At 40.3% G+C, this 24,160-nt stretch overlaps 1 protein-coding gene across 1 annotated transcript in view; it reads left to right on the forward strand.

Annotated features, from left to right (window-relative positions):
- LOC121177536 (glucosidase 2 subunit beta-like) overlaps positions 1–24,160 on the forward strand; it is a 107,495-nt gene that overhangs the window by 20,731 nt on the left and 62,604 nt on the right. Inside the window, exons 9-10 of the mRNA XM_041031866.1 lie at positions 14,580–14,666; positions 23,773–23,842. Coding sequence (XP_040887800.1) covers positions 14,580–14,666; positions 23,773–23,842 — 157 coding nt within the window. The remainder of the gene's footprint in view (positions 1–14,579; positions 14,667–23,772; positions 23,843–24,160) is intronic.

Raw genomic sequence — 24,160 nt, forward strand, 5'->3', positions numbered from 1 at the left:
TTTTCTAACGTTTTCCTTTAAGTTAAAGCTGCTATTTTTCTTACTGTCAATTATTCCCACAAAAAGACTAAAACCAACAATGCATCATACCTTCTCTTTTTCTTTTCTGACTTCCAGCCCCAATCTCAATCATTCTTTCAAAAGACAAATATCTAAAAAGAAAACAGGTCACAAATATATAGTTTCATTTCTTAAAAGGGCTTCGTAATTTCCCAAAACCTGGCACTGCAGTTTTTAGCAGATGTTACTCCAAAAGGAGTAAATAGTACATTTATTGGGATCTATTTTCAGCTGTACACATTTGGTGCACTATTTATGGTATCGGGACAATGAATGGAGGTATAACTCAGAATCACAAGCTGTCTATTGTGTGTCACCACCATGATCCATGTATACACCATGTACTTCTGCTTATGATGTAGATACTTAAAAGAAAACTTAATATTGACCATATATTAACCATAGTTTCTTGGATTGAGTGGCTGTTTGCCTGAGTTTGCTGTGTTCTCCCCTCAGACAACAGGGTCCCTTCCATATTCATTTCAGTTCAGAACAGCATGAGCACAGTTACCCAACAGTTATTTTTCTCTCAGGCTGCGGTGTGTGAGAACTTGGCTGTCTGTTTCTCTTTAAACTTGTTGAACCTCCCTCTTAGACAGTAGATATCAAAATCTCTGATTCCTTTATGCTTGGTATGTGCAATCACACTCTCTTGCACAAAAAAAGCAAAAACAGCTGCTGGGTCCTCCTACTGCTGGGCAGGAAAGTTCAGAGATGTTCAGGTTTTTCACAAATTTAATTTGCTGTATTTATGGTTTGAGAAATGTCCTCCATTCTTTTGGGGGTGACAGTGTTTACTTTGCATCGGCTTACTAATTTTAGCTCCTGTGAGACTTGAGAAATTGTTTGGACGTTGTGGTGTTGGTATAAAACAGAAAGCAACCAGGCAGCACCAGAGCTGTAACCGACATGAAAGGGATGGGAGAAATCAGTGCTCATTTGTTATTTCTGCTGCCGAACGGGGAGGCATTCTTAATGAATTCAACTGCATCTGAAGAGGATGAATCAGTATGAATATGCATGAATATGAAAATCTGTACTTAACTGCAACCACAACAAACGGTGATCAAGCTGGGCAAATTAAACAGGGTGCCATTGACAGTAGTTAACAGGCAATTTACATTAGAACTGACAAGCGGCCCCGTGTTAGCACCTTAATCAAGGTCCAAGGGCAGCAACAGTTGTACCATATAAGAAGATAATTCTGTGTATTGGGAGGGATTTAGACAGGTGATTTTGCTTTACAGCAGTCTGTTAATTCTTTGCTATTGCCTCCTTCGTATTTCTATCATGCAAGTGTATTTTCAGGCAACTTTAACATGGCAGTTATGTTGCTGTACAGCCATTGCATACGCTAAATATGTGGAAATGCTTTAATGAATAAATACAGAAATGTAAAAAAAAAAAAGTTGTCAGTGCTCACAGATAAATATATGACACTTTTAATAGCCCTAATAGCCCTTTATTCAGTGTTTCAAGCCCCAAGCTGAAACATGTCTGTTTCATTCTGTTGCTGTGTTACCTACTTATCTGCAAGTGCTGATGACTTTTTTTTTTCCTCATTTCTGTGCCTTTTGGTTTGGCACCCATTATATACTGAAGACATTTGAGTTGAGGATGGCAGTTCTTTTGTTTGTACCACATTCGCTGGATGTACATAATAACACTGGATCCATTCTGTATTATTTTATATATATGTGGACAGAAAGGAAAAGAGAGAGTTATTTCTTCATCTGGGCTCATTTGTAATATCTGAAGACCTTGATTACTTTTCTTCTGTTGCACTCAAATAGAGCCATATATATATATATTTTTTTTATTTTTTATTTTTTATTTTTTGCATGGTTATTCAATTTGTGTAATTTTCACACCTTTTTATTAGTTTCCCCCTTCTTTTTCCTTGCTCTTTAGAAGCTTTGGCCTCCACAGAAAATTCAGTTTCCACTTCAGCAGCCCAGATAATTCAAGAACAGAGAGGATTTTCAGGAGAACAATTTGATGATCAAAGGAGGCACTCCACTCGGGAGGGAAAAGGGATATTCTGAAGTGGTGCTCCCTCAGTATTCTGTCATTATGTTATAGTCCTCCATTCCTGTAGAAACCACTGTTAATGTAGAGTCAAGTTCACTCACATTTAGAAGGTAATCATAGGTATCCAGGAAGAATGTCTTGTCACTGTCAAAAAAACGCTGTCTTCTTTTTTCAGTACGTTAAACACAGCATAGACCTGAACATATATCGTTTCAGCACCCAAACTGAAACATTTGCACTAAATCAGCATCCTGCAAAGAGCGGACCTGTCCTCTGTCTTGGCATTAACCATAGGACAATACATTCTCTGAATCACCGATGTGTGACCAAGCTCAGACTGTAGCTATGAACAGAGCTGCAGGAAATTGCCTTCTCTCAAGAAATAGGCATTTGTGCAGAGGTGAATTTCACTTATCCATCTACTACCCACCCGCCTCCCCTCAAAGCTCCTTACTCAGTCTACCAGAAACAGAGAGATGTGAGCATAGAATGTTTTTCTTTTTCTTTTTCTTTTCAACAAGAGAATGCAAGAAATTCCCTTGATTTAAAAAAAAAAAAAAGAAAAGAAAAGGAAAGGAAAAAAGTACCTTTGGTGTTCTAGTAGCTCTTGATGTCGATAAGAAGAGAGCAAAGTTAGGGAAATTTCACTTTTTAGAGTGTGTAGATGAAAAACATTGCTGTAGGTGCATAAAACGTTGGGAATTCCCCATAACAGCTTGCTAGTGGGTACGGAAATCTTGCTTGTTTCACAGTTTAATAATATTGGCTATACCCTAGGGGTTCCTATATACAGTAGAGGAGCTGACATTAGGTAGTAACAAGGCAGAAATGAAGAATGTAGCTACTGTAGTTGGGAGGTAGCGGTGCATGGACAAAGGGAAAAACAGAACCATAAAGATCTCATTATAATGAACTCTTTGGCATCCTATAACTACCTTCAGGAAATCCTGTAAAGTTATAGAACCGGCAGACTCCTGTATCATGCTAAATACAGTTTTTATTGTTTGATAGAAAAGGAACCTGTGCTGAGGTTGCATTCCTTTTTCATTCTGCTTAAATGTCTGTGTATCGTCATTAAATTTCTGCCCTGTGCCGTGAAATGCATATTGTTACTGGTATGTGGCAATGAATTTTTCAGATAATCCAGTGGGGTTTTAAATGATTTGTTTAAAAAGTATGAGAATTTTTTAATCCTTCAGCTGAGCAGATTTGGAATTAAATCATTTTCTTTGGATGGCAACACATTCTGCTCTACAGGTGCTTATTTTACGGCCTTAAGTTTTTAATTGAGTGATCTCACCTTCATGTAGTACCTCTTCTGGAGCTAGCTGAACATACCACATAGCCTTCATCAGCAGATTAAGTTTTTCCCAGTTGTTATGCAGTTGGAGATGTTCAAATTTCCATTTTTTTACTTTGGAAATAGATTTTTTTTTTGTCAACTGAACTTCTTGATACTCAATATTATTTACCACTTTGAGGCAAAGATAGAAAACAGCAATTAGTGCTGAAGCAAATGGTTGATTTATTGTCAGTTGACAAAATTTTACAACCATCTGGAGAATTGAATAAGCATTTTAAGTCATTTATCAAGGAAAAATGCAAAACGTTGACAGCTTTTGGCTTCCTTAAGGTGAGGATTTGCAGCTTTTCTGTGTTTTATGTTTATGTAAATTGAAACCTTTGGGTATTCAAAACAAGTAATTTAAAGATTTTCTGACTTTGTAGTCTAGAATTTTTTTATCACGCCATAAAAAGTGATTATAAAAAAGGTAAACTGAAAAATAATCCTGAGCTGCAACTTTTTTTCTTATATTCAATAGAAATTTGACTTTTATAGATACAACTATTAAAAAAAAAAACAATGAATAATATAAATTACTATTAGTTTATCGTCGTATTTATCAACAGGTATAAACCCTCCCCCATGCTGTTGATCCATTTCTGACCTTTTTCTATCATAATGGCAGATTGACATCATCCCACAGAGCCTAAAAGCACCTGCAAAGCAAAAAGGCCTGACTTGACTTCTCCTTTCTATCTTTGCGACTACACTGAGCTCTCTTTATGTTCACAACATCCACCGATACACAAAAAACAAACACTCGGTGTCTGGTGTTGTCTGTTGTTGCACCCCCCCCCCCCCCCCCCCCTCCCCCCCGACACCTCTAGTCACTATCATTCAAGGTCAGCCACTCGACCCGGCTCTTCACACCATCTGTTTGAGCTGGTTGACATTTGGCCCTGGCCAAGACTGAAATCTCACTTCAGAGGGGGCCCCGGCATATTTGCATTCTGTTTTTGTATTATATGTCAAGAGGGTCGATTTCAGCTATTTTTTATCTCAAAGGCAAGAAATGAGATGTTGACTGAACGTGAATGATATTAGTTAAGAGAGAGATGGAATGACACATATTGAATCACTGTGTAGGCTCTTGTTGTAGAATGTTGTTCTACATACAGTATAATGGCTTTTCACTTTTCATAGAATGCTGCCTATAAACTGCCCATTACTTCTACAGTCCAGATATCACTCTGACTGTAATTGTTGCCCATTGAATCAAAGACTGTAATGTTATAATTCAAATCTCTGCCACCTCAACAGGAAGGCAGACATTATTACAGTACATCTTGCCTGATGATGTCTCACCAGCCTCCAGAAGGGGGCAGCAGGCCTCTAAGTTGAATGTGAGCTAATGGGAAAATGGAAAGTCACATTCACAGGTCATTTAATCTCTTTGTTTTGTCATGGGCTGGGCCTCTGGTGCTGTTTTCCTGCCTCGCTCTCTCAACAAAAGAGAGAGAGATCCCTCCTGCTCAGAAATGAACAATTCCCATCTGCTGCCAAGAATTTCCTTTTTCATGCATTTGTAGGGATGTTTCGTAAGCTTGCAGTGATTCTAGGATTTAATGTGTGTGTTCTGAGGAGATTTGTGGGGTCCGCATGTGACTAAGAGCAGGTTTTTTTTTAAAAAAACCTGTATTTAACTTCCTGAAATGTTCTTTTTTGGAAGCAATGTATGCTCTTGCGTCACTGAGAGTAGCCTCGAAGTTTAATATCTGCAGACCTAAGCTGTACTTAGGATTCCAGTCTTACTGAACTGACTGCATGGATGTAGGCCATGATGTTTCTTTATAGCTTACACACAGACTTGCCATTCCACACTGTGTTTGCTTGTGGATTATACAGTAGTTAAGGTAAACCATACCCAGCTTAACACCTCACAAACTTAGATGCTGGAATGAGGTATGTGCAGGCGAGCAGAATCATGGTAGTAAACACTGGCAGCCATATACAGGTTTTGCATATCTGTGTCTGTATTCCAACAAGATTATAGTCTTGTGTCAAAAGACTGCTGTGTACATGAGACTAGCTGCGCTGATGGAAAAAAGGGGGTTGTCTGTGCCTTTCCCCCCCAGTACCATTCATCACCTCCCATCACACGCGTCATGTTTTTGCTTCCCAGCTGGAGTGCTTTCAAGTTATATAATGCGAAATGACAGGCTGAAACCAGAGGTGGAGTGATATGCGGTTTGTTGAGCTGAGGTAGAGAAAACTGACCTGCTGAAAAACGCGGTAATGTGTCATGTTCCTTTGAGATAAGAGGACGTTAAGGGGAGGCAGAGGAGGAGGGGTACAGCGAATGATTTGGGTGGTAACTGTGAAAGACTTTTTTATTTGTTTCAGGCGGCACACCTGATACTCCCCAATCTCTCGCCTTGCCCTCTTTCTCTGCACCTCTGATCTTCTCAGCACTCGTCTTTTGTTATGTAACTGCTGAGATTGGATGCGCTCGAGGTCGTGCGGGTGGCACAGGTAATGGAACCAGTGGGAGGTCAAAGGCAAGAGAGGCAAGGAGCCAGGTGAGGAGGCATCATTTTGTGCTGCTCCAACAAGTCCTGACAGAGGTGTCTTATATCAAGAGGTGTCTTATTGATCTATCTGTATGACTGTCTCTTTATATACAGTATGTTTGTCACTTTTTTCTTTTCTTTATTTTTTTATTTACAGACAGTTTTACAATAAAAATAATTGACAGATATAAAAAATAGTGGAGAATAAAAAGTAATGTGCTTTGCATTAAAAATACAACACAGTTGTCAGACTTTATAAAGTTGAGTCACACAGCTGTGTTTGTATCGCTTTGACTTCATCGCTGAAAACTCTGTCTTACAAGCTGTACTGACAAAAAAGCCTTAAAGCAAGCTCAAGGCAATCATTTGTATTCTTATCAGCTTTAACCACTTGACAAATACTATTGATGTTGCACCCGTGTAACTGCAGCTCCTGAGAACACGCTACGCACTGTGTAGTGGGGACAATCTATGCTAGTGCTTCCCAAGTGAAAGCATTGATCAGTCATCTCACTCCATATCTTTACTATAGTTTATCTATGTCACAGACATGGAAAAAATTTGAAGATTTTTTTTAGCCGTTTTAGCATATACGTGTTATTAAAGGAGAAAGTGGAGGTTACACGTGCCCCATATAGTAATAGCAGAAACCCAGTGTAGGCTATAATTATATAATGTCAACAAGTTAACAGAACATTAGGTGAAGGGCTGTAGTTCTCTCTCTCTCTCTCTCTCTCTCTCTCTCTCTCTTTCTCTCTCTCTCTCTCTCTCTCTCTCTCTCTCTCTCTCTCTCTCTCTCTTTCTCTCTTTCTCTTTCTGTCTAAACTAAATGTAAATTTATAATGACATGAAATGAAATATTCTATAATTGATGCCCATTATCAAAGGCAAACTCAGTGTAGGAAGACAGGGCTGGCAGGAGCAGTGCTGCAGCAGTATGGCTGGTGGTGTGGGCACATACATGCGTACGAGCTGCAGTAGTTCAGCAGGTAGCTGTCGTGCACAGGTGAGGGATGTGGTGTGGCTCAGGCACAACTTTTCAGGAATGTTTTAGCGGGATTATTCTTAGGTTATGCTAATGACAGAACGTAAATAATCTGCTTATTTAATGGACAATTAACAGTATTGTTGTGATGGCTGATATGGTAAATCTATTGTAATATCAAAGTATTACAGTCACAGTCCTTCAGATTTCAGTCCCAGTTCATTTGGCGACACTCGTAGTTACTTGTAGTAACAACAAGTGTGATTTAATTCTGCAGCAAACACAGCAGAAGAGCAACTGTGCAACCAAGCAATGTCACATTTTTTTAAGTAGTTAGTCAACAGTAATTGCAAACATGATCTGATTTCATGCTGCGCACAGTGCGACTAGTTTTGCACTCAAAGCAAAGGTCAGAACTGGTAACAGGGATTGGTTAACTTGCTCAGAGGCTGGGAGTGTGTAGTCTGTTGCTGAAAATGACTGTTGTCTTGTTTTCTAGACCCATTTTTGATGGTCAACACTAACCGGTGACAGACACAGATACATTTTTGCATTTCCTGTGACTACTTCACACTGGAGGCCACCCCTTGTTTTGCCAATTGAGTGCTTTTAATGTGAGGCAGCAGCACTAGGTCATGTTCTGCTGGCATTAGCAGTAATTTAATACAGCTCTGATACAGCATTAGGAGAGTGGAAAGTAAATAGTAAAGCTGATATAAACTGACAAAGAGTAACGCTGGATTACATATAGACCTTGTTAAGTCATAGGAAAGCCATTTCACTATAGGGCATGAATGACATACGCTGCCACTAATAATAAAAAATAATATATAAAAAGTCAATTACAAAATGAAAATACATTTAACGTCTACAGAAAAGAGTGGCAACTGCAAATAGTATTAAAAATGTCATGAAAAGCCGGATTACAACTTTAAAGAAGAATTCTGGTGTTTTTTCATTTGAGTCTAGTTATTATAATTGTGGCTGTTCTGATTAGGGGTCATTTTAACTTTGTATTCATCACTTTTGTTCTAGACAGCAAACTGTATATGAAGACAAGCAACTCAGTCCTGATAAATTTTCATAAATGCTTTTCTCTGATTCTGTATGAAGGTAAACACATAAGTAGCTTCCTGGATTAGCCATCGTAGCTAACTGCAAAGGGATCTATGACACATAATCGGATCGACCACAATTATAAAAATGAGACCCGGGTTGAAAAACACTGGAATTTCCCTTTTAATAAGAAAAGTTTTCCAATTTTGATAAATATCACAATATTTATAATAGTAGGATAAAAAAGTATACAAAATCACATGTAAAATAATCAAACTGATGCTCTATGCAGTGAACTGTGTTTCACTTTTATGCATTACATCAAACCCCTCCAGCATGAAAAAATAATACTTGACTGCCTCATTTTCTTAGTTTTTAATTACACTTTGCTCTGAATCATTAACTTGGACAATGGAGTTTTCTACAATAGCATGCTATTATTGTATTATCACAATAGGTTTCCACTTAAAGTCAATAAAGAGTGATATTCAATCACCACCCAGCCCTACAATATTATCAGCCTATTATAATTCTTTTTGTCAAAAGCATCACACGTCCTGTAGATAATAACATCTGAACTGCATGTGTCTGCAGATGAACTGCCATATTCAGTTTTTTTTTCTTTTTAAATATCAAGTCACATCAAATATCATCTGACCCCTGATATACCGTATATGCCCCAGACAGACCAGTGGCTCCTGGAAGAACATCTTGTTGAGGAACCTCATATCCTTTGTGCTGAAACGCTTGATGTGTTTTGTGTTTCCATGGTGACCCCGCCACACAGCACATAAGACAATAATGAAAGCTCTCAAAGGCCGCAGGGGCACCACAATAGTGCACGTCCTCAACGTTTCAGCTATTGTGGCACTTGGAGGAGTTACACAACCTGACGTTCACCCTGAGAATGTTTCTTTCCCCCATCATCTCGGGGCTTTTGAGACCGGCAAAGATTGGGCTTGCTAGCAAAGGGATGACACACAGAATGACAAAACTCCTGTGTCTGTCTGTCAGGCTTGGTCTTTATCCGACTGACATTTGCTGGCTCAGGCTCATCCAGGCTCTGGAGAAGCCAGGGATAAGAGTCAGACACAGATGGCTTTTTCCCTTGCAATTCTGTCTAGCGCAAGATTCAGAAGGGAGGGGGGGTAGGTCGGGGGGGGTGTTTCCAAATCTTCATCCTGTTTTTACAGACTCTGAAGTATAATTGACTCGACAAAAGTATAAGAAACCAGACAGTCTTCACATACTGCACCCGTGTGTTATTGTTATTATATGCTGTCATGCAGTTCTTTACATTTTTTGTCTGTGCTGACCCAACCTATCGGTGATTAAGGCTTGATAGGGCTGTTACTTAAGCAGAGACATTTCTTGTCCTCTGAGTAAGTCAAAAGAACAATGCAAGAATGTCTTGTGCCATTTAAAACTGATGAGCCAAAGCCAGCATGAAGGAGGAGAGGGGAGGTGTAGGTGTTAAATTGATTGGCGAGAGAAAAAAGCATCTGCTTTGCAATAGCTTAACAGTTGCCTCAGAAGCACGCCTGCTATTGTTTCCAAACAAGAATACCCACTTCTGTGTGCCGAGGAGTGTCGCCTTCAGAAGAAATGTGTGAGAGGGAAAGAAATTGTTGCATAAGAAACATTTAGAGACATCTTCTTTTTTTTCTTGCAGCTTTCCAGGACCTTGATCTATTTTCTTTTTTCATAGCTGCCTCAACTCCTTTTCTGTTCTCCAGGCAGTTCAGAGTTAATACGTGGGCAGAGAACAAAACACAGGGAATATAGGGCTGGAGTCAGCAGCTGATCCAATGACAGAAATGGCACCGAGGCGAGAGGGTCCCAGGTGTAGCCATGACTCAAGTAGCACTCTCAAGATAGGGGGTTGTGATTGAGGGGGGCAAGGAGCGAAAAAGAAGCATGAGGGCATCATGGGAGCTTGTGTCCTGCGTGACAAGCTGCCTGTTGTGTGCACAGTCCTTGACAGCAGGAAAAAGCAAAGAGACAGGACACCTGACCCCTTTGACCTCCACCAAAGTAAGACTCAACTCAGACTTCAGCTACCGAACAGCAGTGGCATGGGTGCGCACCTCTCTTGTCTCTGTATTTATTTTTGTAAAGTTGGGTCGAACTGTTAGACGTCACTGGAGTTCAGATACCAGAAATTTTTGCTGACTGGAAAGGCCAAAATGCTATGAGAAGACTTTTTTTTTTTTTAACATACTGTTCGGTCTTTTTAGATCTGCACTGGCCTCTTACACAAAAAAATTAGGTTCATCTGCAGAATTCTCCACTGCAGTGGTGAGACAGACTAGAGTGAATCTAATTGCATTGAGCTTGCTTGTATAATAATGTTGCTCGTTAATAGTGCGTAACATTATGTTCATACTTGTACAAATCTGCAAAATACTTAATGAATCAGCTAAATGTTCCCTGTTAACAGTTTTTGAGGTTCTATTCTTCAACATCCAGTTGAGGTATAGGGTTCACGGAAATAAAATGGCTCGGCTCAGGTTACCGAAAGCTTTTGTTCATAGTTACATTACACTTAGTAAGTGTAGTCTTAGACCAGACATGTACTCTGGCCTCTGACCCAGCTTCCATACCTTTAATTTCCCCTGTGCTATAAGAACATCACAGTATTTCCTTGGAACTAAAATGTTGTAATGTCATGCAAGACAGGGTCATGTAATTACTGTCATTGTACTTCCTTGTATCCCTGTTGTTGCATGTTTTATAACAAAAGGGTTAAACCAAGAACGGGACTGTACTTATGTTCTCGTGCTTGTATAATCTCTGTCTCCTGTGTTTGTGATAGAGTGCATTTCTACATGTTCCAGGTGTGATTTTGTGTCTTTGCACTTAAGTCAGGATCAGTACTGTTGTCACTCTGACTCCCTCCCTCCCTCCCTGCTTCTTTCTCTTTTCTCACGCACTTCCCTCACTCCCTCTACAGAGTGACATTTATTAATTAAATATGGTGTACTGCCGCAGGATGCGCTTCCCTTTCCACTATCTTCAGACACTAATAATTACATTGGCATTTAGCTCCGTGATAAGCCGACCCTATGGCCTTTATGAAATGTTCCCTGGGCCTGGATACTGAGCAAAATATAGACTGATGCGATGCTATATTATCGATCCATCTGCCCGTCTTCTCGCTTTTATCTTAAGAAAAGAGGCACTGTTCATTAGCATGGTTAAAGAATCTGACAACAACAACACCTGATTTTTACATCATTAGAGGCTGAAACTGAGCTTTGCTGGAAATGTGCCTGGTGTATTTCTGCTCATAGGTGGGCTTTGTAAATTAACATAGAGCTGACGATGAAGTTATTTAAGGTACAGAAATGCCATAACCCACAGGTTATTGTGGGTTTTTTCGTGGTACAGTCTAAACTTTAGGGTTGTAACTCATGATTATTTTTCATTATTGATGTTTCAAATATTTGCGGAATTCACTTTACATTTATTATATCCTGATTGGTATGATATGTACCAAATCTGTTTGAAGTAAATGAATCTGAGTCGGACTGCACTGAATCACAGTGCGACTTCTAATCACATATTCTACATAGCATTAAGATACAAACGGCAGTTTGAATGAACAAAGAAATGACGTAGATAAGCTGAAAACTCAGCTGATTATGCCCCAGCAGCACTAGGTGAAGTTAGCCAAAAAGCTTTAGAGTATTAAGTTTGATTTTGCTTTACTTAATTGCTTTGCTTGAGGTGGTCTAATCAGCCTGGTACATTGCAAGATTATTATGAGGCTTATCAGCTTCAGGGATGTATCAATTGATGCTTAAGTCACAATTACTGTAAACATGCATTTAGTTTGTAAAAAGCTCCCTTGCACCAGTTATATTTTATTAAATTGTCAGCAAATAGCCTGCCATCTCTTCTCCCCTGATCCCCCCTATTCTCCTTTCAGAGACATGGAGGGAAAACAAAGAAGTGCCTTTCTTTTCTTGTTTAAATGACAAACTGTTAATATTTGCTGCCGTTGTAGCACATTTTGCCTTTTGCCTTTCACTTGACTAATGTTATTTCTCAGAAGGCGACAGAATAACTGCCGGGGTAGAAGAATACCTTAATTCCACAGAGCAGTGTGAGGCAATCACTCCAGGTTTGCCTGAATAATCTCTGATCACCATATTAAACTTGAGATTCGAGTCTCACTTGTTCCAGCATGATCTTAGCTGAAATTACCAGGGAACGTTTTGGTGAAAACCATCTGTGCTTCAGATTGGACCTTTGGACTCGGGGGGCTTGTACGTACCATGCAGTATCAGCTAAGTTGACCAGTGTTCTTGGCATCTTGGGAAATCTCCCTCTGTCTTCTATTATTTTGGTCGATGTTCCTGTCCTTGTCTGTCAAAGGGGCCTGAAAGGGGATCACTAGCGAGTACTTTTCTCTCTGAACAACACGCCGTGCTTCTGTGTTTGTCGCTGGGTACTTCACCGAGCAAAGGATAAAAGCCCAAACTGAATGACAGAGATGTTTAAATGAAGCAAACTGACATAAGTAGCTGACAGCTTTATTACATATGTGACTTTCTGCTCATGTATGTGTACATTCAGTATGCACACACATGCTGTACGTGCTTTAATACTGTGTGGGAGTGTAATATTTTCAGTTGTGTGGGTTTATGGTAATAGATGTCTCATCTTTTTGTTTGTGCTGTTTCCACATATTTGCAAGGTGATACATTTCATAACTCCGACTAGAAACCCAATATTCTCTTGCCAGGTGGATATAAGTGGTATTTGTAGAACTGTACTTCTGGGACTAGCTGGATCTATCAAATAACATAGCACAGTATGTAACCATGTTATTTGATCTTTACTCTCCTCTCTCTCTCTGAAAGGCAATATCTTTGCATACTGTTTTATCAGCCCTCATGTTAGTTTGACTAAATCAAGTGTAGAACTTGTTTGTCAGAGCTGTTGGTGAAGTTTTACATAACAGGAGTCAAATCTCTCAGACACGGTGTACGGACTAACTGTTCTGCCACATAAAGTGTATAAAAGTGATGCATGCTTTCTGAAACATGACTTCTGTGGAAGAAAAGAAAGTGCTTAAGGGTATCAATCTTATGTGCAGCTGAGTATCTAAGTGTGAAATTGTATTACTACTCTTTTGTTAAGGCCAAACTATGCAGCTATTAAATGTACAAAAAGTAATTTCTTTCTCAAAAAAAAAAAAAGTTTCAGATTGATAAAAATAAGGAATCACACCCCCAGTTACTTTAATCAGGCCCCAAAACTTTCTCTAAAATGGTCGGGTACGACCACTTTATGGATGTGTTGGGTAAGCGATACATTGCACATCTGTCCCCAAGCAATGAAGTGCAAATAACCTAACATTGTTGGTTTCTCGTACAGTTCAAATTATTATGACATTTCTTTGCCACCACATCCCACAATAAATAAGGTAAAACTGAATTCTGGATTGCAAACACTGAACTTCAGCCTCAAACAAAAGTCCAATTCAGCTCATTTCATCTCGGTGCACTCGGCATATTTTGTATGCATTTCAAACAAACACATTTCAATTTGGCTTTGAAAAGGCTACCTAAGCACAAAAGAACTCGCTCACGTCCAAGGTGATTCACAGCACCTGCCTTCCAGTCCAAATGTCCAGGTCCACAGTTGTGTTTATTAGCTTAGCTTAATTGTGCATAGTATCTAAAGGTCAGCGCCTGCTGTGATACATCGCTGCCAAAATGGCTTCCAGGGGACACTGTTTCAGATGAATAAACACTGAAAGCCGCACCACATTCCACCCCTCCGTCCCCATCCTTTACCTCCCAGTGTGCAGCAGCATCACATTCGGTTTTTTCAGGCCTTGCACAAGGTCCTGTGACTGATGGGCATCCACTGGTACGCACCGCCTCACTGACTTCAATTTCAGCTGGCAAAAGGCAGCAGATTAATTCGCTTGTCAGTTCCCCCCTTTTTTTCTGCAAGAGCCTATGTTTATTCAGATAGGAGGAATGATGTGTTTGTCCCCCAGTGAATTAAAACATGCAGTATATCTGTATAACTACAGCCTTCTCCGTGATGAATGGTATTTGACTTCTATAAGCAGTAAACTTCTTCCGTTTGGCAGTAAAAGCTGACTTAATGAGAGAGTGACTTGAATAGATAAGCAGATATGGCAGCAGGGATTATTGGGAGGTGAGCTGAATGGGAGATGGATGATGTGCAGTTTATTATCAGTTATGTAATGCACTTTTTATATGCCCATACCTGTGGGACCAGCAGGCACTCTGCAATAGATGTGAGATTGTGTGCATCCTGAGACGTGTCAGAATCTATATGTGCTTTTGAGGAGATTTGTACACTTGCATGGTGCAAGACATGTTTTAGGTTGGATTAAGAATTTACAAGAGCAGGAAAAGCTTTATATGTTGAAAGCCTGTAAAGATACAGAGGCTTTCTGGGCCCTTGTTTGATCTATATACTGCATTTGCACATTGAATATGTTTTCTGTTTGACAATGAAATTAATTGTTTTCAGCTGCTGATTTACAATATTTATCAATGCTTTGATTTCAAAAGTATTTGAAAATGACTTTTCTTGTCCCCAGGCTTTTTTGGGAGGAGGTCGTCAGATGGACCTCAACAAGTTTCGACACACACTCTGGGAAATCCTGACAAAAGGAGACAGCGTCAAGGTGAGCTTCATCATTCTTCATTGCATGTTAATAGGTCCAGTCTGGAATATATGGTGATCCCCTGACATTTTCTCTAGTACCAACATGAGATTGACATTTGTGGTCCTGAGTGAAATGTCTCTTCATCCATTGCCATCGTACTTATACTTTGGTTTATGACCAAAAAAAAAACTGCTGTCTGTTTACCACTATTTGTGATAGCATGCAAATGTTAGCATGCTATCACATTAAAGTGAGATTGTGGAATATGGAGCCATTTAGTTTCTTAGCACCTCTGTAACTAATACAGCCTTAGCGAGCTGCTAGTGTGGCTGTAGGCTCTTAGTCTTGTTTTCTTCTGTTTCAAAACTGCCTTCTGTACCATTTGAGCCAGTGCTGAGCCAAATTATACATCGGTGAGAACCGAGCAGTTGGCTTCACCGCAAGCCTCTGCAACCTACAGTTACCCATAATGCCCCTGTATATATCAGAAATGGGTGAGGCATTTTCATGAACTGCTGCAAAAGCATACCTTTCCCTGTCAGTCATTTTGCTGCAAGCCGTACCTGAAACTGCTAGCTGTGTTTATGCAACAGATGTACATACGGAAATAAAGCATTGGTATCTTCACTGACTGTGTGCAATATCCTCCAGGAACAATGTAGGGGCAAGAAAAACCTAGATGATAAGCACAAAATGGAGAACAATTATTCCTTTAACCAAAATGTTCAAAGGCTTGATTATTTTGATTTGAAAATGGAGCTGCCGGTGCTCTGATGCAGTGATGTTCCTCTAGTTACCATAGTGTGATTGATTTATCTCACGGCTGTATCCTGGCGTGACAGCCACAGCACCAAATTAGAGTAGAATACCTTTCTTGAAGAAAGAAAATGTCCACGCCTCTCTCCATCTCCTGAACCGAGGACGTAGAGAGTGCGAGATACCATCCTTTCATTTCCGCTCCTCCAGATAAAAAGATGAGAGAGAGAGAGGACGAAAGTGAGGCCTATCGCTGGGCAGCAGTGATTGAGTCCCGTCGCTAAGCCACAGCGAGAATCTGCTCAAATAACCCACTCTGCCGATAAGAAGCTAGTCATTTCCATAGACAAAAAACATTGGGGTTCAGATTAGATTTCACCGTCCGCCTGGCTTATCTGGGTGTTGCTCCATCATAGAATGTGAATTATAAGGCAAACTCCTGTCCCCCGTCTTTTCATGAAAACAGCATTGAAATACATATGGATTTGAAATGGAATGATTTTATTTGCACTATTATTGTTGGCAGTATCAGCTTGGGTCTGAATTGTGATGGCCGCAAGTATCACCAGAACTGCATTATATTTACAATAGTGGCGCTATTGCAGGAGGAAAACGTGTTCTTATGCAGGAAGGTGCTTATAAATGTAAAAATGCATCTTTCTGACTTACCCATTGAAGTCTAAGAAAACCAAAGAAAACCAAGCCTTATTTCTGTTCCTTACTAAACAAATCTAAGATTGTGACCAATTACTCGATGATAATTTTCAGTACTTGATGCTTTTTAACGCTGTGCTCAGGATACATTTCACTTGGATTTGATTCCTAGCCATAGAAGCAGTTCAGTTTATCTCCAGACTAAATTGAAGTCCGCACCAAACTGTTGTCAGTAGGCCTTGACTTCTCTTTTAGGTCTGAATAACTTTTGAGGTACACAGATGTTCATTTTCTGAGAACCTCAAGATGTTTGTAGATGACAAGTGTTTGATGTCTGACTGAATGCACCCTGTCACCTTGGCATTGTACCTGTAAATATGACTATTTGCGACATACAAAAACTCTTCCTGGTATTTGACAACAGGCTGGTTGTTATTCAGTGCACTCAGATTTTTTATAGGTACTGTGTAAAGGTTTGATCTTATACAGCGTATGATAAAGTATTTGCCTTTTACTGTGCTTCCCTCTAATGCTGCTGCTGTTATTTTTACTACTGCTTATTGTGCACATTTGGATTTTTCTTTCTTCTGATAATATTTTATCATTTCTTTGTGCAAAGTAAACTTTCACTGGATTTTATAGTGTTGGTGTTATAAAGTTTTTACTCCAGGCTTTAGGTGGTATGATGGAGACTATTTATTCATCATTTTATGTAAAATAACCACAAACCAGCTTGTGAAAAATGTCGATAAGTGAGATTAACTTTTATGATTTGCGATCTTAAGATTTGTTTCTGTTACCGCAGGAAGCTGTCAGCTTCTGTATGGCACTTATACATCAGTATGACACTTCACAAGGAGTCATAAGCCACTCGTAAGCTTTCGAGTTTCCATACCTCTTGGTTTCTTGCTCTTCAGTGCGTGATCAAGTATCTCTGTCAAATCCATTATGTTCCAGCCATATGTGAAATTCATTTACATGTAACGCCATTCTTTCATTTCCTTGAGATGCCGAAATCAAAGCTCCTGATCAGGAAAAGAGTGAATTATAGAATGTGTTGCATTTAGGCTGGTGACGGATTTGACCTTTTCATGCAGATACAAAGGGCCTGGGTCTAATTGTGTTATTTTGAAGCCTTGCACAGTAGCTGTGGCGGCTAATGGCGTGTTTTCATTCCACACTCCACACTGTGCTTACATCCCTGACATAACGCATTTCCCGGCAACGGAGGCCGTCACAAATACAATGACCGTACAGTGCTCTCTGTTTCAGAAGCAAACATTGCTAATGAATCCCTGCATCTCTCATAAGCCTAATTAGCAGCTAATTATTCAGTCTTTTCTCTAATTTTAATATGACTTTAACCTGCCCTCCCTTGCCTTGTCAGAGGGGTTGCCAGATTACTGCTAGCCTTGGTTAAAGTAAATAACATTTGAAGAGACAGGGATTTGCTTTGCCCACCCCAGCCCCATGCATCAAGTTTCTTCTATCTTGATTTTTACCATTCTTTGAATTTGTAGGTTTTGAATTATGAAAGAAGACATTCATAATTGTTTCCACTTTCCTGTCAACACAGAAGATAGTAGGCTGTCACTCTTGGTGTTCAAAGTTGGTGTAGACTCGCAAATAGGTGTCATTGCTTAAGATGATAGTAAATATACAGTGGTTCAGTTTCAAATGTCAAAGTGTGTCCTGGTTGGAAGCAATGAATTTTCAGTCTGTTATTTACCCACAATAACAGCACTAACTGCAAGTGCTATGACAGCATGCTACATTTACATCATGTGTCTACAGTGAAAATCAGGACATTGTCTTTGCATGCTTTGGATATTTAGAGAGTAAAGCAGAGTTTGTGGATAGTATATGGAAGGACTGGGGATTTTGCTGTGGAGACTGATTCGCTGTTAGGGGTAGATTTGTGTGAACATTTAATGGACTCCCTGCTGGTCCTCACCCCCCATACGTAAAGAAGCCTAAGCAAACCTGACATTAAGAGCATTTGGGGTCTCTTCGTCTATCTGTCGCAGCGTTTTTTTTTCCCTCCCACCTCTCTCCAGTCCTTTTTAAGCAAAAACAACTTTGGTGAATATTTCATGGGGTACATTGCCTCAGTTTCAGTTGTGTCGAACAGGGAGAGTGGCACGCGATGACAACTGACAGGCCCATACGCCAGCGTCCGCTAGGAGACAGCCTTTCTTTTTGGTCTGTTGTCCTGACACTCCTACTCCTTTTTCCCTCCCGTTTTCCTTCTGTCACAGACAAGGGTCCTTTCAGCCGAGAGTCTGGCTGCTGATCATTTATCTGTTTCTTTAAATTTTAGTATGACTACAGAACTTCTGCCGATCCATCTGATACTCTTAGTTAAAATGCCAACATATGGATACAAATCTGTTTTAGCACAGACTGCAACATTTATAGCACTTAATGATATGATTACACGCTTTTAAGATCAGACAGAAACTTTAGCTATGCTTCTTTTGCCAACTTTGATATTTACATTAAGAGTAAATTATTTTATTAACAAAAGGGAAGTTTTCTTTTTGAAAAAAGGGGGATATTTTTTCATGGATAAGGCAATGCTTTTGGAAAAAAAAAAATCCTCCACTTTTGTGTTACAGAATAATTCCATCTGCTTTTCCCCTTTAAGCTTACCTTAAACTTCCCTTTCATTCAACTGCACATTACAGAGATGTGCTGTATCAACCATAAAATAATACCACTAAATAATCACTTTTGTTGTTTCTTTCAGCGCTAGTCAAACGCCAGCGCCAACCTCTCAGTATCATATTTCTCAAGTGCAAGCCTCAATGATTGCCTTTACTGTTATTGGAAGGCACACTTCATTTCCCTCCCCAACATTCAATTTCATGGAGGGATGAGAAAATACTGCCTTTTCATGCTACTTACGAAGATTTGACACCACTACAGTATGCTCGCTTTGCTGCTGCCGCTGCATCGCCGCCCTCTCCCTTCTCTCCTGCTCTCTTATTTAATAAACAGCGTGCTTGCTTGACTTACAGTAGGTTTCCGCCTTGCCTTGCTCAGTGTGACGAGCAGCTGAATGGTGTCACAGTTAACAGGGGCGGCTCTGTTGCTCTGTTGTGACAACATTCGTTTGATGTAGAAGTGGTAGTCCTTGGCTGCCATGTTCTCCCCTTCTGCTCTTTTACTTTCTTGTTCCTGCTCTGTCTGGATCTCACCGCTGTCACACATTGGGGGAAGCCAACTGGCATGACCTGAAAGTGTGACGGCAACACGCAAGCTGCCATTTTTCTCTCCAGCCAGTGTGCACACATACATATGGAGAAATGCATACATTTTTCTAGATTAAACAACTTTAATTGGATCTCACTCTTGTCTGAACTGGTGTCCCAGGATGCAGCAGAGGGTGCCAGTGATGTATAAAAGATGCTGTGTGTTTATGCATGTGTGTGTCCTTAATTTCCATAAGACTCTGTATTTTCATCAAGCTAAGTCAGATATAAATCTGCCATATGTCCATGAATTTACCGCTGACTGCAGGTTTCACAGTCAAGTATGCGCCTTAGACAAGAAAACAAAAAAAAATCACACACATTACCCACCGACTTTGAAAAATGTGGCATTCATCTCAGGTAGCCTTTTGACTGTATCAGTTCCGTTTATAGTCTAAACATGGTTTTCTAGAAGACATGACTCATACAGTAAAAGGTGCGAAATGTGCAGCTGCAGTTACCGTTTGTAATCTTTGACAGTATCAAACATAATCTCAACCCATGTGTGTAAGTAAAACATGATAACATGTAATAATAGACAGGGACATCTTCTCCTAGTGAAATAGGATTTTGTAAGGAAGTGCCATTAAAATTAATCAAAAGATTCACTCGTTAAAACCACCATGACTCACTCCGTCACTCTTCTCGCTGCGAGCTGGAGATACAGAAGAGGAAAGTGCCAGCAGCCATGTATGGAATCGGAAAGGGAAAATCACTCAGGGCGTCTTTGTCCTCTGTTTGAACAGTGCTGCAGAGGTGGGGGGGATAAGAAGAGTGGGAGGAGTGGAGGGGGGGGTGAGGGGACCAGGGGATGAGGGAATAAGAGAGAAGAAGTTTCTCACAGCTGCCCAGCCTGAGGCCCAAAATATGTGGCGCTTTCCTCGTCACCGCGTCACCAGCCATCCGTTCTCGCCTGTCATTATTTTACCTCTCACAGAGCACACACGTCGTCTCTCAGGCACACATATGCACTCTTACACCACCACACACTGTCCTTGTGCCGCTTTGATCTGCTCTTAAATGCTGCCAGCATCAGATTCTCCAATGTGGCCATCTTATATGGAATAGGAAAAACACTAAGATTTTTTTGTAAATGTTTGTTAATGAATGCATTTCTCATTAATTTGTTACACTGTGCTGTATGTTGAGACTCATGTTTAGTGAGTGAAGGTGGTCTCTCTTTAACCTTAACCAAGTTAACCAACCAACTTTGGTTGCCTAGTTGAGTTGGCAGACTATTCTTGGATTAGTCATTTCTCGTTTCTTCAGAAGGCACCAAAAAACATCCCACTTCACCATCACGGTGTGGGGACTTGGTGTGCTGAATGTCGAGTTGCACTGAAGGTCTACTCAGGTTCCGCATCGACCCTCCACTCTGCACTTCTGTCCAAAAGTTAAACTCTGCAAAGGCCTCCACAAATGTCACAGTGAAGTTCAGTTTGCATTAGCAATAGTGTCACGAGGCAGATGAGATTCTGGAGGCTCTGCAAACATTGTGCTCCTGCCACCTTTACTATTAAACTCTGTGCCTCAGCAGAGATACCAAGTCGTGCTCCGAACACTGCAGTCTCCACATAAACCCTAAATTTGACTTTAGTACAGCTGAAGCATGTGTGTTAAATTGCAGCACTAGCCTCTCTCTAAATTAACAGAGAGCCCTTGGACTTTTATACACTGAGAGTTGTGGCTTCACAGCCTGTGCCATCTGTTATATTGGGCTTTGTGGCAGTAACATATCCATCAAAACTTGGACTTAGGTGAAACTTTGACGACCTATCCATCACCTCGCTTCACCTTAGCCAGACACCACTCACTGGCTCAAACAGTGCCTGTAAGCCTCTGGCTGTAAAAGTCAGTCACGGCTACATTTTATGAGACGTGTCTGCCCAGTGCAAAACAGAAGGAAGAAAATTGAGCAGTAAATATATGTAGAAATATATATATACAGCACACATGTGAAGTGTATTTGAACAGACAAAAAGCGTGTGATACTTGAAATATTAAAAGATATTCAGTGAAATATGACACGCTCACCAACTGAGCATGCTGCTGAGGGAATTCAATGTAACACACATAGAAGGAGGCCGTGTCTCTCCTACTTGGCTGTCATGAATATAGGTCTGCCAAACTGAGCAGCCAAAACAACAAAAAAAAAAAGAAAAAAAAACACTGAAAGTATTACATAAGTTAGGATTCTCTGTGATTTGAACCTTAAGTCGGTGTACAGGCGGCTATTTAAATTGCATCAGTTCCTCTGATGTAAATGTGTATAGCCTTCAAACTCCCTTAGAGCTTTTAGTCATTTATTTTGATTAGGGCTGTATTTATAAGATAAGTCTCTTAAGTAAGTCGCCTGGGAAGATGGGTTGGCGAGGATGGTGGTGTGGGAACAAAATGAAGTATGTTTGATGATTATAAATTCAGAAATATCTGCTTGTCAATTAATTAGGCGCTTCCTGGGCATGTGTGCCTCTCTTTTCATTTACTGGGCCCGGCTCTCGGTGGACAAATACCCGCGGTGCACCCATTGTATGTCTAAGCCGTTACACACATCTCCGGCAGCTGGGGAACAGAGAATAAAGATCCTTCAAAGGCAGACAGTTTTCAAGAGCAAGCCTCTGTTTTTGTGTGCTGGCTGATTTCTGGGAGCAGCGTATGAGGCTGCTTGAAGGCTTTACCCTGCCAGTGTCTCGTTCTCAGACGCAAATAAGAACTGGAGAATGATGTGGACATGAAAAGACAGGTAGACTGTGAGGACTGAGCTTGAAGTGATGCCTCCATTATTTCTGCCTCTCACAGTGCGTCAGTACTTGCAGAGACTTATCTTGTTGAGGCTATTGAGTCAAGGTGAGCATTGACTGTTAGCTTGAGGATACTTCAGATATTTGTACCTACACTTTTATGTAGTAATATCTGGAATTTTATGGTGGACCAAGAAAACAATTGTGTTTATTTCATATCAAAAAATATTCCCCAGCTTTTCAGTTAGCTCATGTTATTGGTCTGTGGTCTCCAGAGACATGGAAAATGTGAGAATATTACATACATACTGTATAAATATTTTATATTGACAGGAGTTGATGGTACGGATATGCCTTTTGAATAGACTGTGTTGCGTTAGTGACCGAGCGAAGCTAGGTGGTTGACGAGTTTGCTAACTGATAGACAGCAAGCTTGTTAGCTCAGAGAGCTGTACTCTGTCAGCTCATGCCTGTGAGTCAGCCATAGTGACGTCCTCTAGTAGCTAAAACTAGCTTGAAGCCTTAGTGAGAGGAGTAGTGGAGCAGAAGGACGTTGTTGATTGACACCTGTGAGCTCAGACTTTGACCTTGTCTGATTGGTTAGAAGTGCGAGACTCGCTCAGAAACTTTAGAGGGGAATCCCTCTTCCCCTCCTTTCTACTTTAAGACATGTTTTGGAGCATATTTGGACTAAAATATATTAGAAATAGGTTATGTATTTTAAGGTTTTAATTTTTTTTATGACAGTTTTTTACATTTGTGTTCAGTCCAGTCTTCAACTGCAAATACTGCATGCAGTGTCACAATGATCTTAAGCAGATCTTTGTTCTCCTCAGAGGTGGTGAGTCACATTGCATTTGGCAACGCCTCTCACTTGCACAGTTGAGTTTACTGTCTGTTTTCCATTGAAGGAAAAAAAAAAAATGACAGCATGCAGCATGCGACAAGTCATCATATCAGACCCATATTTCCTCTGCCCCATATGTGGGAATCTTGTCATATTTAGTCCTCCTCAGCATCATGAATGCCAGAGAAAGGAAGGATGTTTTGCACAATGTTTTTACTGTTCTCTTAAAAAAAAAGAATGCCTACAAGCATCAACAACAGAATATAGCACAGTTGTAATAACACACATTTTTCTAACCTCAGGTAGATTCCCAGCTACAGATAAATGTCAATATTTTGATATCTGGAATATCAATATTTTACCACTACGGCTTAGCAATCAGCAATATTTACTCTTAGAGGGATTTAGTGATTATTTCCCTCTAAAACCTTCCGTAAGGTGAGGATCCACAGTGTGACTTGGATCTTTCTAAACGAATGTGGCGTTTTAAAAAGAAAATTAAAGACCTAAAATTGTTTTGGCTCGGCCTGTTTTTCCCCTGTGACCTAAAACAGAACACTAGCATCCAGGCATGTTTTCTTTCATCATTAAACTGTCTGTCAAAGGCTCCTGGGAGCCTCCTAGAGCACAGAAAGGAGCCTTGTATTTTGCAACATCAAGCGCACAGTCTGCTGGGAGGTGCATATTAGAGTCATGGACTTGAGCTGATATGATCTCTCAAAATCACTTTCTCTGTCTCTCACACACACATATACACGAATGCTTTTGTTGTCGCTGTATACATTAATGCAGGTGACACCCAAGGTCTTACAAGTGCATAGATCTTTGACCTTGTTTTCTCTCCCTCTCTGCTTTCCATTATGTGCTTGTAGATCAAAGACACGCATGGTGCACCAGACAGTCTTATGGGTGAAGATCCTCACTTAAAAGCAGCTGACAGAGGTAAGTTATTAAACCTTACTGCCATCACCTCTACCTACACTGCTCATGTGAACCTGTCTAAAATAGCTCTACTCTGCTTGACATACATAAGATCCAGTTACATTATATGCCTGTATGTGTGTGAAACTTAATTCCAGGAATTGTATCAAACATTTTGGGTGACATTTATAGCTTAAGTACGAGAGCCTAGAGGTTTGATTTCATCAAGGTACCTGCAATGGATCAACTAGAAAGTGTGTGTAATGGCGCTGTGTTTAGAGACTTTGCATTGTGGCAACAAATGCAAGGAAGACGACGACCGTTAGCTGCTAAACACGG

Source organism: Toxotes jaculatrix, chromosome 23, assembly GCF_017976425.1.
Source record: "Toxotes jaculatrix isolate fToxJac2 chromosome 23, fToxJac2.pri, whole genome shotgun sequence".
Lineage (NCBI taxonomy): Eukaryota > Metazoa > Chordata > Actinopteri > Toxotidae > Toxotes > Toxotes jaculatrix.